Source organism: Moschus berezovskii, chromosome 9 (genome assembly GCF_049115385.1).
Source record: "Moschus berezovskii isolate FMDL1 chromosome 9, NW_MosBer_1.0, whole genome shotgun sequence".
Lineage (NCBI taxonomy): Eukaryota > Metazoa > Chordata > Mammalia > Artiodactyla > Moschidae > Moschus > Moschus berezovskii.
In genome coordinates, this window is record NC_142468.1 from 20866749 (window position 1) to 20882599 (window position 15851).

The following is a 15851-nucleotide window of genomic DNA, read 5'->3' on the forward strand; positions in this document are numbered from 1 at the left end:
GAAATGTTCTTCAGACTGACTACAAGTTAAAAATAAAAGATAAAATGGTAAAAATACTGAAAGTATACACAGATGAAAATTTACATAATTTGGGGAAAGAAAAATATCTGACAAAACCTGCTATCAAAGACAGAACTAATACTTGCATAGAACAGAACAGATCATAAAAAAATTAATTGTGGCATATAAACACATAAATAAAATGCCATAAAGTGAGGAAAAGTATTTGACATAAAAGATGAGTTGATACCCTTCATAAGTATCTTCTCCAAACCAACAGTAAAAAACTAATCACTGATAGAAAAACATACAACTCGCAAAATAACAAATTTAAATGGAACAACATAAGAAAAACGCCTCTACCGCTTCTCAGCCTTTTGGCTAAGATCAAGTGTAGAAAAATGCCTCCATTTCACTAGTAATCTGATAACTTGAAAAAATTAAACAAAGAGATATTTACCAGTTTGTGAAAATACTAAATAATCCATGCCGCCAAAAGTGGAAAAACAAAACAAAACAAAACCCTCCAACTGCTTATCACAATAATTAAAGGGTAAAACTCTCTGGACTTTGGCAATATATATTAAAAAATGGGGTATAGTTTTTGAGTAATTCTACTTCTGCTAAATCATGATAAAAAAATTTTAGTCATTTAAAATTTAAACATCACAGTGATCTAATACTTGAATTTAAAATAGAAAATAACTAAAAACAAGATAGCTAAATTAAGCTACTGTACACCCACAAAATGGAATACTGTGCAGTCATAAACAATACTATCACAAGGGGGAAAAAAAATACTATCACAGGAAAAAAATGTTTTCACCAATTTGAAATATTTACTGAGTACCTATTAATGTGCAAGAACCTAGGAATAAGACAGTTTGTAAGAAAAACAAGGCACTGCCTTCAAGAAACTTATAAATGCAAACAAATGATTAAGTAAGATTTTTTTCAGATAGTAATTTATGCTATGAATAAAATTTTCACAGGAGTAAAATATCTGTTCAATGAACAAATGGGATAATCATGTTAGGGATGAAGGAAAATGTAACTGAAAAAGGACACAGGCTTAAAGTGCACTGGAGGTGACACAGAAATACTGCCCTGTCTTAGAAGATGAATACCCCCTTTTAATGGCATTACTTGTATCTTGGTACAATATATTATACTGAGTGGAAACATGGCACAGTGGTTAAAAGCATGGACTCCAGAGCCCGAATGCCTGGATTACTTGATCCTTCTCACCTGACTTTCCACATCTGTAAGTCAGCGATAATAACAGCATCCATCTCAGAACTGCTTCTGAGGACTGCATGAGCTTAAAAATGTTGTATGCTCATAAAGCAACAACTGAAGAGTTACAATAGGGACACCTATTATTTCTATAAAGTCACAACCTTTTGACTGTAACAACTAAATTCCTCTGGTTGAGGCTGAGGTAACAGGGTAGAATATGACTGAGCAGCAGGGAGAATATTTTAACTGAGACAGGAAAAGAAAGCCTCTAGGAAGGGGTTACCCCCACACAGGAAATCAGTCATGCTAAGGTCTAGGGAAGGAACAGCTGTTTCTAAGGTGAGAATATAAAATTGAAAAAAAATTTACAATAAAGGGAAAACTACAGATTATAAGTGTCAAGTAAAATATTATCACAGCTTGCTTAAGATGTATACATATTTTATATAAAACAGTGTCAGACTTTATTTTTTGGGGCTCCAAAATCACTGCAGATGCTGATTGCAGCCATGAAATTAAAAGACGCTTGCTCCTTGGAAGGAAAGTTATGACCAATCTTGATAGTATATTAAAAAGCAGAGACATTACTTTGCCAACCAAGGTCCGTCTAGTCAAGGCAATGGTTTTTCCCGTGGTCATGTATGGATGTGAGAGTTGGACTGTGAAGAAAGCTGATCGCCAAAGAATCGATGCTTTTGAACTGTGGTGTTGGAGAAGACTCTTGAGAGTCCCTTATACTGCAAGGAGATCCAACCAGTCCATTCTAAAGGAGATCAATCCTGGATGTTCATTGGAGGGACTGATGCTAAAGCTGAAACTGCAATACTCTGGCCACCTCATGCGACAAGTTGACTCACTGGAAAAAGACTCTGATGCTGGGAAAGGTTGGGGGCGGGAGGAGAAGGGGACGACGGAGAATGAGATGGCTGGATGGCATCACCGACTCTGTGGACATGAGTTTGAGTGTACTCCGGGAGTTGGTGATGGACAGGGAGGCCTGGCGTGCTGTGATTCATGGGGTCGCGGAGAGTCAGACACGACTGAGCGACTAAACTGAACTGAACTGAACTGATATATGTACATACATGTAACTACATATAAGTAAAAAATGCTTTGATTTATGAAGTCATATTTTATTATTATCTTTAACTTGTTTGCCATTGGTTTTGGTCTTTGGTGTGTTTAATTATTATACTATTATGATTAGTATCATTCAAACATGTTGTAAGGCCAAGGATACTGATTTATCTCCAGACGGTCAGCTTTGCTATTGTCTAATGTGACAATCATACCTGTCACTGTATCGATAGTGGTAAAACCAGGTGAACAGAACAGGCATGGCACAGTAACCACATCACTGGACACAGGCATCACTGGACATCCTGAAAAACTGAATGGCATGGGTTTCCTTACCTCGGGCCATTGCTATCTTTTCTCCGTGTTGAACAGTTGCCTTGCTCAGTTTTGGCTCGCTGATCTGTGAATTCATTTGCGTTCCTATCTACAATCTCTCCAGCATCCAGGGCTCTGTGGAGTCGATAGTTGACCATCTTCAGAACAATGAAAACAGCAGCTATCACAGGACAATAAACTGCTACTATAATCATGGAAGAAGGAAGGGCCTTAAAGAGAAAGAAAAGACAGGCATTTTAAAATCTTTTATACTTTATTCAACCAGAGAAATCTGTAGCTAAAATAACAAACACACACATTCTCACACAAAGCAATGATTGTGTTCCTAACACTAAACTGTAAAAGTATAAGAGGGCACTATCTAATACAGTAGCCACTTGCTACCTACGGCTATCGAGTGCTCGAAATGTAGCTGGCCCGAATTGAGATGTGCACTAAGAATAAGGGTTCTGAAGAGTTTAGTATGGAAAAAAGGGTGCAAAATATCTCAGTCTTCATACTGATTACTTGTTGAAATATACTTAGATTATACTGGGTTAAATAAAATATATAATGCAGCTACTAGAAAATTTTAAATTACCTACGTGGCTCACATTTCATGCCCAGTGGACAGCACTGGTATAAATAAAGTTCATGCCAAAAAGCTTATAATCTAAATAGAGAGTTAATGTATCACATTACATAATATGTGAATAAGACAGGGTTGTACTCCAAATATAAATAATCCTTGTTTATGTGCTCCCTGTAACTTTTTTTTACGATATAAACACATTCATTTCCTTGTGCAGCAATGTAAAGACACTATGTTCACGATCTATGCTGAACCTGTCTCTTAAAAAAATAAAAGTCGTTCATAGTTAATCTCAGAGATTAACTATGAGAGAAATTGCAGAAGTGGGGGGAAAAAATTTCAGGTCTGCCTTTCAAAACAAATAGTTAACCAGAAGGCTGTATTTCTCAATATCTCCTTTAATCAGACATTTTTCCTCAAAGCATTTACTCATAAATTTGTAACTAGTAATACAACTACCATTCCCCTGAGGCCTTTCTTTGCTGCCCTATGGTAAGTTCCAGTTCGATATCCAGCTATAAGAAAAAAACTGAATAGCAGTTTTGCTTCCAAGTTCAAAACACTAAATTCATTCAGATTATTCTTTTAAGTCCATGCTCTCTCCTTGTGCGGTTTGGGATCTTTGTTGCCAACTAAGGCAGCTGGTGCTTCTACTGAGCTACAACATAAACAACCATCAGTGTATTTGGAAACAAAAACTGAACTTAAATTTTTATTAGCTTTAAAGTTGTCTGCTCTGTCCTTGTGTAATAGAAAAGGGAGTATACATAAAACAACAAAAATAAATCTGGCTAATGAAAACAAAAATTAGCAGAATTTCAAAGCAGTATGCCTGGGGATGGGGTGTTGAACCATAGGTACTAATTGTGTCCTAAACCATAAATTCCATCCATCAATAATCTCTGAACCAACTTTTCCTAATACTTTTTCAGGTGAAGAAAAACTAGACAGCGATAACAAGGGGATTGCCTTCCCTCCAAAGTCTACCCTCAAATCCATCAATCCTACGGCTATTTCACTGGGCACAAACTGTCAACTGGGGGAAGAATTAAGAATCATTTTTCATACAGTGGGACAGTCAATTGGCCCTGGGATCTAGCTTTTCTACTGGTATACCTGAAGCTTGGGGGTGCTACCTTTACTTAATCATCCTAATGGAAAATTTATTTTGGCTCATTCACCAAAAAAAAAAGGTAAGTGCATAAGCTAATTCCTACAAAGTGCAGAATTCAGTTCCCTATCTGTACCACCTTTCACTTCTGGCAGACAGAGAATGCTGGGGGGAAAAGGAAGATGAAGGTCTTAGTAACCAAACATTGTCCATAAACTAGAAAATGACTATTAATTAGAGGCAAAGGAAGAGGTTAGATCAGAAAGAAAAGGAATTTTTTGGGGGGCCACACTGCCCAGGATCTCAGTTTGCAGACCAGAGGCTGAACTCAAGCCATGGCAGTCAAACTGTGGAGTCCTAACCACTGGATCTCCAGGAAAATCCCCAAAGGAATTCTTTTATTTTTATTTCATCTTTTTAGTCTGAAGACTATGTATTTTATTACACAGGCAGAACTTTTGCACAAATAAGTGAGGTAGTCACTTCTGAACTTTAGGACAATCCCATTCATCAAGGCACCCCATGGTAGGTGGGTATGGGGGGAGATGTTTACGAAAGTGTTAGAAGGAACTGGGAAGGAGAACCAGGAAGTAGTAAGATCTTAGTTGCTTAGTATTTTCAACACACCTATTTATATTAGCTTCCAGTAGGGTTTATCCCATTGCCTGTGGAGTCCCCAAAGGAATGTTTTTAACCTTAGAGGTTTCCCATGGAGGCTGCCCCCAAAGGACTCAGAAAGGTCCTCGTATCACAACCACAGCTCGAGGAATTCAGCCCTCTTGCCACAGTCCTCTTCAGGGAGCTGAGGTTAAGGATTCCAGGTAAGTATTTCCTTTCAGAGGATGGGGCTGCAGAAAACAAGAAACTATTCCCATTGTCAAGATTCAGACATACATGCCCAAAGAAAAAAAATCTCAAAATATAATTTTCTATAATTCCAACTACACAGTGAGTCAAACTGATTTCAGCAGGCCAGCTGGGAACCTCTCACAATTTCAGAATATGTTTTCCCCAAGGCACTGGCTTACAAATGAACTATTGAAACTTGAGCCTACCCGTATTCCTGCACTGCCCTGGAAGCTCAGACGGTAAATAATCTGCCTACAATGCAGAAGGCCTGGGTTCGATTCCTGGGTTGGGAAGATGCCCTGGAAAAGAGAATGGCAACCCACTCCAGTATTCTTGCCTGGAGAATCCCATGGACAGAGAAGCCTGGTCGGCTACAGTCCATGGGGTTGCAGAGTCGGACACAACTGGGTAACTAACACATATATACATACATATTTCTGCACGTTAGAATTTTATCTACATACTATTTTAATATGAATAGAATTATTAAAAATACTAGATATTTTTCTGTTTACACTTGCATTTTATATTTATGTCACTCTAAAACATGTACTGGTGTTTACATTTTTATGTACAGTAGAATGCGCTTAGGAAAGCAACATTAAAAAATACATATTAACAAGCTGGAAAGAGACCAAAGTAATATATACAGTACATATAAGCCACCATCAATATACATGTGTTAGGAGTAAAGATAGGCAGCTTAAAACATATACGAGAAGACAGAGCACAAATGTGAAAAATAAGGGAGGAATAAAAGTCCTAAGAAACAAAAGTAAGGCTGTATACTGATGGACTAAAATTATCTTCCATATTTTATAGCAATTTTTCTACACTTAAAATTTTCCCAACAAGAAAAAAAAAGGTTTTAAATGATCTGAATCTGTAAATTTTGGTGAAAGTCAGTGTCTTTAGTTAAAATGTTATATAAAATATATCTGAGTGCATGCTAAGTTGCTTCACACGTGTCCGACTCTTTGTCACCCTGTGGACTGCAGCTCACCAGGCTCCTCTGTCCATGGGATTCTCAAGGCAAGAATACTGAAGTGGGTTGCCATGCCCTCTTCCAGGGGATCTTTCCAACCCAGGGATGGACCCTGCATCTTCTACTTCTCCTGCACTGACAGATGGGTTCTTTACCACTCTATTTCTACTCTCCTGTTTCAAAAACAATTTTGTTCAATTCATTTACATATATCTTTAGTTATCTAACTAAAAGCCATCATGAGTTATCTAACATAGGCTTACACAGCACATTATCATCATTTTGGCATATATCATTTAAATTATAACACTTTTGAATGTGTATGATGTTGTTACTGGAAACTGTGTTTATAACAGATACCCATTTGTGTTTTATTAGGACAATTTTTATTCCTTTTCCATTCATCTCATAAATGCATATTCCTATCTCCATAACTGAGTAACATACATTGTTTTATCATTAATAATTCATTATGGCATTCAAAACTTGCAGTTGCAACAGTCGGACATGACTTAGTGACTAAACAACAACAAACCCTCATAATAGTTACTATAACTATACTTCATTTTTTAGGACTTAAAAAAGAAAACCATGTTGTTGAAAACACAAAAAAGCAACTGGGGAAAATAAGTAAGCAAGAAAGCAGCAGGCAATACAAAAGACTTCGTAACAACTCAGATAATATGGTAATTCTTTCTTTGTTGAGGGACAGTTGGGTGGTAGAATCTAGCCTTACATAGGCATACCTATATGAATCTAGACTTATATAGGCATACCTCAGAGCTATCATAAGTCTGAATTTAGAGCACTGCAATAAAGCGAGTCATGAAAGAAATCACTATTTATGGCAACTACAGTCTTAACAAACGTATTTCTTAAATAATGAGACTTGAAAGTAGAAATTATTCTTGATCCATGGGCTGTAGAATGGCTATTGTGTTAGTAAATATGAAAAAAAAACATGAATCTCATTGTACATCTCTAGCTGAGCTCTTAACAGGCCAGGTATGTTGTCAATGAGCAGTAACATTTTGAAAGCGATCTTTTTTCTTTACAAAAAAAAAAAAAACTCAAATGAAATTATAAGAACATAAATTGACCAAAGTTTTGTTTTTAATTTTAAAATTTTTTTTACAATTTTAAAGGTTATTTTTCATTTACAGTTATTACAAAATACTGGCCATATTCCCCATGTTGTACAGTATATCGTTGAGCCTGTCTTACATCCAACAGATTGTACCTCTCACGCCTCTACCTTTATATTGCCCCCCTACGAAGAATTGATGCTTTTGAACTGTGGTGTTGGAGAAGACTCTTGAGAGTCCCTTGTACCGCAAGGAGATCCAACCAGTCCATTCTAAGGGAGATCGATCCTGGGTGTTCATTGGAAGGACTGATGCTAAAGCTGAAACTCCAATACTTTGGCCACCTCATGTGACGAGTTGACTCACTGGAAAAGAGTCTGATGCTAGGAAAGGTTGGGGGCGGGAAGAGAAGGGGACGACCGAGAATGAGATGGTTGGATGGCATCACCGACTCTGTGGACATGAGTTTGAGTGAACTCCGGGAGTTGGTGATGGACAGGGAGGCCTGGCGTGCTGTGATTCATGGGGTCGCAGAGAGTCGGACATGACTGAGCAACTGAACTGAACTGAACCCCTACTGGTAACTAATAGTTTATTTTCTATTATCTGTAAGTCTGCTTCTTTGTTACATTCACAAGTCTGCCGTATTTTTAAGTGATACCATATAGTACTTCTCTTTCTCTGACTTATTTCACTTAGTATAATGCCCTCCAAGTCCATTCATATTGCTGCAAAAGGCAAAATTTCATTCTCTTTTATGGCTAGGTAGTATTTCATTGTATTATCTATATACACCACAGCTTCTTTATCCATTCATCTGTTGGATTCTTAGGTTGATTCCATATCTTGGCTATTATAAATAATGCTATCAACATTCAGTTCAGTTCAGTCGCTCAGTCGTGTCCAACTCTTTGCAACTTCGTGAATCACAGCACGCCAGGCCTCCCTGTCCATCATCAACTCCCGGAGTTCACTCAAACTCATGTTCATCGAGTCGGTGATGCCATCCAGCCATCTCATTCTCTGTCGTCCCCATCTCCTCCCACCCCCAATCCTTCCCAGCACCAGAGTCTTTTCCAGTGAGCCAACTCGTCGCATGAGGTGGCCAAAGTATTGGAGTTTCAGCTTTGGCATCAGTCCTTCCAATGAACACCCAGGATTGATCTCCTTTAGAATGGACTGGTTGGATCTCCTTGCAGTCCAAGGGACTCTCAAGAGTCTTCTCCAGCACCACAGTTCAAAAGCATCAATTCTTCGGCGATCAGCTTTCTTCACAGTCCAACTCTCACATCCATACATGACCACGGGAAAAACCATAGCCTTGACTAGACGGACCTTTGTTGGCAAAGTAATGTCTCTGCTTTTTAATATACTATCTAGGTTGGTCATAACTTTCCTTCCAAGGAGTAAGCATCTTTTAATTTCATGGCTGCAATCAGCTATCAACATTAGGATGCATATTTTCAAATCAGTGTTTTCAAGAAATATATCCAGAAGAGGAACTACTGGGTCATACAGCAGTTCTGGTTTTAGTTTTTTTGAGAAACTTCCATACTGTTTTCCACCATGGCTGTACCAATTTACACTCCCACCAACAATGTACTAGAGTTTCCTTTTCTCCACATTCTAACCAATATTTGTTGTACGTCTTCTTTCTGATGACATCTTGACAGGTGTGAGGTGATATTTCATTGTGGCTTTGATTTGCATTTCCCTGAAGATTAGCAATGTTGAGCAACTTTTCATGTGCCTATTGGCCATCTACATTTCCTCTTTGGAAAAATGTCTATTTAGTTCTTCTGCCCATTTTTTAATTAGGCTGGTTTTTTGGGTTTATTTTGCACTGAGTTGATGAGCTGATTATATATGTTGGATATTAATCCCTTACCAGTCATATCACTTGCAAATATTTTCTCCCATTCAGCAGGCTGTCTTTTTGTTGTGATGGTGGTTTTCTTTGCTGTGCAAACAATTTTAATTAGGTCCCATTTGTTTATTTTTACTTGTATTTCCTTTACTTTATAAAGAGAGATCCAAAAAAATACTGCTGTAATTTATGTCAAAGAGTGTCTGCCAATATTTTCCTCTAGGAGTTTTATAGTATCCAGTCTTACATTTAGGTCTTTAATCCATTTTGAACTTTAGCTGTCCAATTTTCTGAGAGCTCCTTGGAAGAGACTGCCTTTTCTCCCTTGTATAGTGTTGACTCGTTTGTCGTAGATTAATTGACCATAAATGCATGGACTTATTTCTGGGCTCTTTATCTTGTTCTATTGATCTGTGTGTCTGTTTTTGGAAAGGTACCAGTGTTTTGCTTTACATATGTTTTCCTGAGTAAACCTAACCGTCCTGGAAAAAGAATGGGGTATCCTATACTAAGAACCATCTTGATTCATATCTCCTTTTGTAAATTAGTTAACTTGATATTCTGTTGTATGAATCATTCTTTTAATAGCTTAATCAGTCTAAGTAAATCCCTGAGTAAACTGATAAAAAATTAATCATATGGTAAATATGAGGACCAGAGCTATCTCATAAAGTCCAACTTAAACTGCTTAACCTATTTCTTTATTCTGTCTCTGATATATTCTACTGAAATAATTTTTCAGAATTTATAGTAAGTGAAAATAAGAAATCTGTCACATGACTTTGCAATTCTGAAGAATAGAAGCTAGGTTATTATCTTTTTACTATACCTCAAAAAAACAACAGTTCAGGGTGTATTCAGTGAGATTATCTTAGAGGCAAATATATGAAAAATAATGGAATTCTTTGTGCACTTAACAGCCATATTCCTAAAAAAGTAGGGTACAATATAAGCACAAATAACAATAGTTCAGATTTAAGGCTTAAAAATCAAAAGATTTAATTCAGTAACAAAAGCATTAAGTCATAGGAAAATTACAAGGATCAATAAAAAGAAATATTTTTAAATGAAATATGAATACACAAAAAATAGGTTATCAAGCATTATTATTTGACTGTATATTCTTTCATGTTTCACTAAAAACAGAATGGAATAAATTGCAAGTTGAGATCCTAACACAAGAATGAAAGTCAGTTAAGATTTACAAATTAAAAGTATACTAGCAAATTTCCCTAGTGGCCCAGTGGTTAAGAATCACCTTGCAATGTAGGGCCACAGGTTTGATCCCTGCTCTGGGAAGATCCCACTTGTCACGGGGCAGCTAAGCCCATGAGTCACAACTACAGAGCCCATGCATTGCAACTACTGAAGCCCCCCCCACAGCAACTCAAGAGTAGCCTCTGCTTGCTCCAAGTAGAAAAAGCCCGTCCATATAGCAAGGAAGACCCAGCGCAGCCAAAATTAAATTTAAAAAAAAGTATACTAGCTCCCTTGGAGAAGGCAATGGCAAGCCACTCCAGTACTCTTGCCTAGAAAATCCCATGGACGGAGGAGCCTGGTAGGCTGCAGTCCGTGGGGTCGCTAAGGGTCGGACACGACTGAGCGACTTCACTTTCACACATTGGAGAAGGAAATGGCAACCCACTCCAGTGTTCTTGCCTGGAGAATCCCAGGGACGGGGGAGCCTGGTGGGCTGCCGTCAGTGGGGTCGCACAGAGTCGGACATGACTGGAGTGACTTAGCAGCAGCATACTAGCTCTCTTAAGAGTATTAACAGAGTGCATCTATCATTCTTGCCCTGAACTCACTCAACTGGCTTGAAACAGAATGACAGTATTGCAAGCTATACAATCCATTTCTACTTTAAAAGTAAATGCTCAAATAGGCAATGTATCACACACAAGAGTTTACGTGAGGTAAATATGAAAGCTGCCCAACAGAAAAATAGAATGAAGGGAAGTACAGTTTATCGTACCACTGCCACTTCCTCAGTTTCCATAATGGTAAATGACACACTCAACTCAAGGAATAAGAGTTTTATTCATTCATTCAACATATATTTATTGAATACCGATTTAAGCCCCAGCTACACTGCAATAAGATCCTTTCTCTCCTGGAGCTTAGGAGAATGACTATGCTTTTACCAAGTGCTACGTGCTATAAATGGCAAAGTATGTCTCACAACAATCCTTTGAAGAAAGTACTATCACTATCTACATCACTTACAAATAAGAAAACTTAAAGGCTTATGAAGTCATTGTCTGTAGCTGGTAAATTGGCAAAAACAGGACTTACATCTAGTCTAACTTCAGTGGTTGAGAACCTGAGTTTTTAACCATTATAAGTAGACAGTCTCCTTGCAAGGCAGTGTTAACTTTTTTTCATTGTTGCCATCCTAAGGAGTCATTTTAGATATTTTCCCCCTAAGTCAGTAAAAAATACGTATATTTTAATAAATAAAAAATACATATATTGGTTTCTGTCCCTGGTTCCTGGCACAGAGCTCCTAAACACTTGCGATTTCCTAAATGATAAGAGCACAAAGAGCATCTTTCATTCTAATATCTGGTGTTTACTCTCGTTCCTGACATGTAAATCCCTTGGAATTTCCTGGGTGATAGGAAGGCCTTTTTCCTAATGAGGTGACTCTGGGTGGGCTCCTGAACTGGGGCTGGTCACCAGAAAGACAAAGCCATGATTAGAAGCTTGAGATTTTCAGCCTCATCCTTCAAGCTCCGTACGGTTTGAAAAGGGCTGGAAATGGAGTTAATAACTGATCAGGCCTGTGTGAGGCAATCTCCATAAAATCCCAATACTAAGAAGTCCGAGAGTTTCCAGGCTGGTGAATACAGAGAGGTGATGGAGGGCTGCACACCCAGAGAGGGCATGAAAGCTGGGAACTTTTGCCCACACATACACCCTGCTCTATTAATCCGTTCCACCTGGATGTTCTCTATCTTTATTACAGCCTTTTACAACAAACTGGTAGACAGTAAGTGAACTGTTTTCCTGAGTTCTGTGAGCCTCTCTAGCAATTCAATCAAACCTCAGAATGAGGTCTCGGGAACCACTGATTTTATAGTCAATTGGTCAGATACACAAGAAACAGCCTACACTCTGGACTGGCATTTTAATTGTGGGGAAGAGGAGCAGTTCTGTGGGATAAAAAACTTAACCTATGGGATCTGATGCTATCTCTACATAAACGCATCAGAACTGAATTAAACTGTCAGAGAGTGTCTCAGAGAATTCCTTGGTGGGGAAAAACCCCCACATCTGGTGTTAGAAGTGTTGTAAGCATAGAGGAGAAGCATATAGAATTGTAGGTACTCTAAATACTGACTCCATCATAAAATTTTACCACCACAGGAACACTGTGTATCTATATATACTACATGCATATTTGTACTTTGCACATAAATATATTTCACCACTACCCCCCATCCCGGTGGCTCAGAGGTTAAAGCGTCTGCCTCCAATGCGGGAGACCCGGGTTCGATCCCTGGATCGGGAAGATCCCCTGGATAAGGAAACGGTAACCCACTCCAGCATTCTTGCCTGGAGAATCCCATGGACGGAGAAGCCTGGTAGGCTACAGTCCACGGGTCGCAAAGAGTCAGACACGACTGAGCGACGGAAAGGAACGGAACCCCCCATCCCAAGAAATAATTTTTGCCCGCCGGAGGACAACAACACACCTAATGAGAAGGAATACTCTTAACTTCCCTGGTGGCGGTGCCACTGGCTGAGACTGCACTGCCAATGCAGGGGGCCAGGGTCAGATCCTTGGTCAGGGAACTAGATCCCGAATGGCACAACTAAGAGCCCACAGGCAGAAACTAAGATCCAGCAGAGACAAACTTTGAAAAAGAGAGAGAATGAATGCTCCAAAGCAAAGTTTCTCAGCCTCAGCACTGTTGACACTTGGGGCCAGACAATCTAATGTTGTTAGGGGCTGTCCTATTCAAGATAGCATGTTTAGCACCAACCCTGGCCTCTATCCACTACAAACTGCAATGCCAAACTTAGGTTAAAGTTTCCAAAAAAGTTCCAGCCCTTGAAACAACTGCGTCTTTTGCTGATATTTACATGTTCATGAGGACAACAATTTCAGATTTTGTTCATAAAAAACTGGAATGGGCAGGATTTAAACAGACAGCAAATGCTGCACCTCTGTAGCTGCAGTGAAGAAGCACATGCAATCGCAGTAGCAGTGGCAAAAACAAATAGTATTTTAAATAAACACAGCAGGGAAAAAGGCCTGCATAAGACCAATAAGTGAAAGGATATTAGATTTTAATAAAATTCATTTATAATACAGGCATACCTTGTAGATATTGTAGGTTTAGTTCCAGACCCTTACAACAGAGTGAACGGCACAGTGAAGTAAGCCACACAAACTTTCTGGTTTCCTACACACTATACTGTAGTCTATTAAGTGTGAAATAGTATTATTAAAAAAATGTACTATTCTTTAATTTAAAAATACTTTATTGCTGAAAAATGCTAACCATAACCTAAGACTTCAGCAAGTCATAATCTTCTTACAAAAGTAACATCAAATAACACTGATCATAATAAAATATTTAATAATAATGAAAATTTTGAGATAATGTCAGAATTACCAAAACATGATACAGGGACACAAGAAAACAACACTGTTGGAAAAATGGTGCCAACGGATTTGCTGAACGGGCTGCCACAAACCTTCAACATGTGAAACAAATACAGTAGCTATGAAGCATAATAAAGGGAAGCCACAACAGAACGAAGTATGCCTGTACATGCCACAGAACCTGGCTAACTTAGCCCTCCCTCCAAAATGATGAGTAAGACAAACTATCTCACTGAGAACCATAACTAAATCGCAGGAGATTTATAATGGGCTTCCACTGTATTCACGTAATATGCTAGTTGAGAAGGGGAGCCAAGATTAAAGATATAATTAGATGGTGATTTCAAGGGCAGCTCTGAGAGTTCTGGACTCAGAATAAATATTGAAAAAGATCCGGGGACACTTAGTTCACCCCAGTCAATCACAAGAAGGCTTTCAGACACGGATTAATCAGAAAAGCATCTTGCATGACTGTGGAAGAGCACGGTGGAACGTGACCATGATGGTCATCTTAAGGCCAAAGTTAAAAAACAACAGAGGCAATCTGTATAACCCTGAACCAGGGGTTTAACTTCTATGAGCCTTTGTTTCCTCACTAGAAAAATAGGGATAGTAACAGTATCTTCATTTCACAGAACTACAATAAGTATTAAGTGAGAAAACTTGAAAGGAGACAGTGCATGGGCATATAATAGCACAACTATTTGATGTTGTTAATAATATTTGAACAATGTAGTGACAAAGGTCCATATAGTCAAAGCTATGGCTTTTCCAGTAGTCATGTATGGATGTGAGAGCTAAACCATAAAAAACACTGAGCACTGAAGAATTGATGCTTTCAAACTGTGGTATTGGAGAAGACTTTTGAGAGTGCCTTGGACTGCAAGGAGATCAAACCAGACAGTCCTAAAGGAGATCAACCTTTAATATTCATTGGAAGGACTGATGCTGAAGCTGAAGCTGAAACTCTAATACTTTGGCCACCTAATGCAAAGAGCCAACTCACTGGAAAAGACCCTGATGCTGGGAAAGATTGAAGGCATGACAAGAAGGGGACGACAGGGGATGACAGAGAACGAGATGGTTGGATGGCATCACCAACTCAATGGACATAAGTTTGAGCAAACTCCAGGAGATGGTGAAGGCCAGGAAGGGCCTAGCATGCTGTAGTCCATGGGGTGGCAAAGAGTCAGACGCAACTGAGCAACTGAACAGCAACAACAATGTAGTGACAAAACTAAGATAAGCAAACAGAAAGACCTCTTAGTGAAAAAGGTTCAGAGGAACCAAATACAAACTGCAAAAAAAAAAAAAAAAGAAGAGGTAGTTAAAACTTGTGAGAACTCAGAATACACAGAGGTAAACAGTCTGATACTGAACCACCAGAAGTCACTGGAAAATGGAGAAATATTGCATTACACAGTAAAGAAAAAAGAATCTATATTCCAAACAAAAACTTAGCATGCTCAATGGTAAAACACTAGAATTCTCATTAAATACGGGAATAAGGCAAGGCTGTCCATATTTTCAGCATTATTTTATATAGATATGTGAAGTATTATAATAAGAAATTACACAAGAGAAAAAAAGTATAACTACTGGGAAGAAGTTAAAATTGTTACTTACAAATGTAACTGCATATCTGAAAATCTTTTTTAAATAAATGGAAAAATTATTAGAAAGAATAACCTAATTCTATGGTATCTAATTATAAGATAAATTGAAACCAATAGGTTTGTATGGAATCCCGAAACAGAATAAAGGACATGAGATAAAAAAGAAATCTGAACAAAGTAGCGATTATAAGTTAGCAATGATATTCAGTTCAGTTCAGTCACTCAGTCCTGTCTGACTCTGCAACCCCATGAATCACAGCACACCAGGCCTCCCTGTCCATCACCAACTCCCAGAGTTCACTCAAACTCATGTCCATCGAGTCGGTGATGCCATCCAGCCATCTCATTCTCTGTCGTCCCCTTCTCCTTCTGCCCCCAATCCCTCCCAGCATCAGAGTCTTTTCCAGTGGGTCAACTCTTTGCATTAACATTGATTTATTGGTTGTGGTAAACACACCATAGTAAGCTGTTAAAAACAGGAGAAACTGGGTACAGAATAC

The 15851-nt window shown here is 38.4% G+C and overlaps 1 protein-coding gene across 5 annotated transcripts in view; it reads right to left on the minus strand.

The window, feature by feature from the left end:
- The window catches only part of PCNX1 (pecanex 1), a 187112-nt gene that overhangs the window by 149539 nt on the left and 21722 nt on the right, over positions 1–15851 (minus strand). For all 5 annotated transcript variants that reach the window (XM_055436674.2, XM_055436675.2, XM_055436673.2 and 2 more), the window contains exon 2: positions 2653–2861. In XM_055436674.2, coding sequence (XP_055292649.2) covers positions 2653–2861 — 209 coding nt within the window. The remainder of the gene's footprint in view (positions 1–2652; positions 2862–15851) is intronic.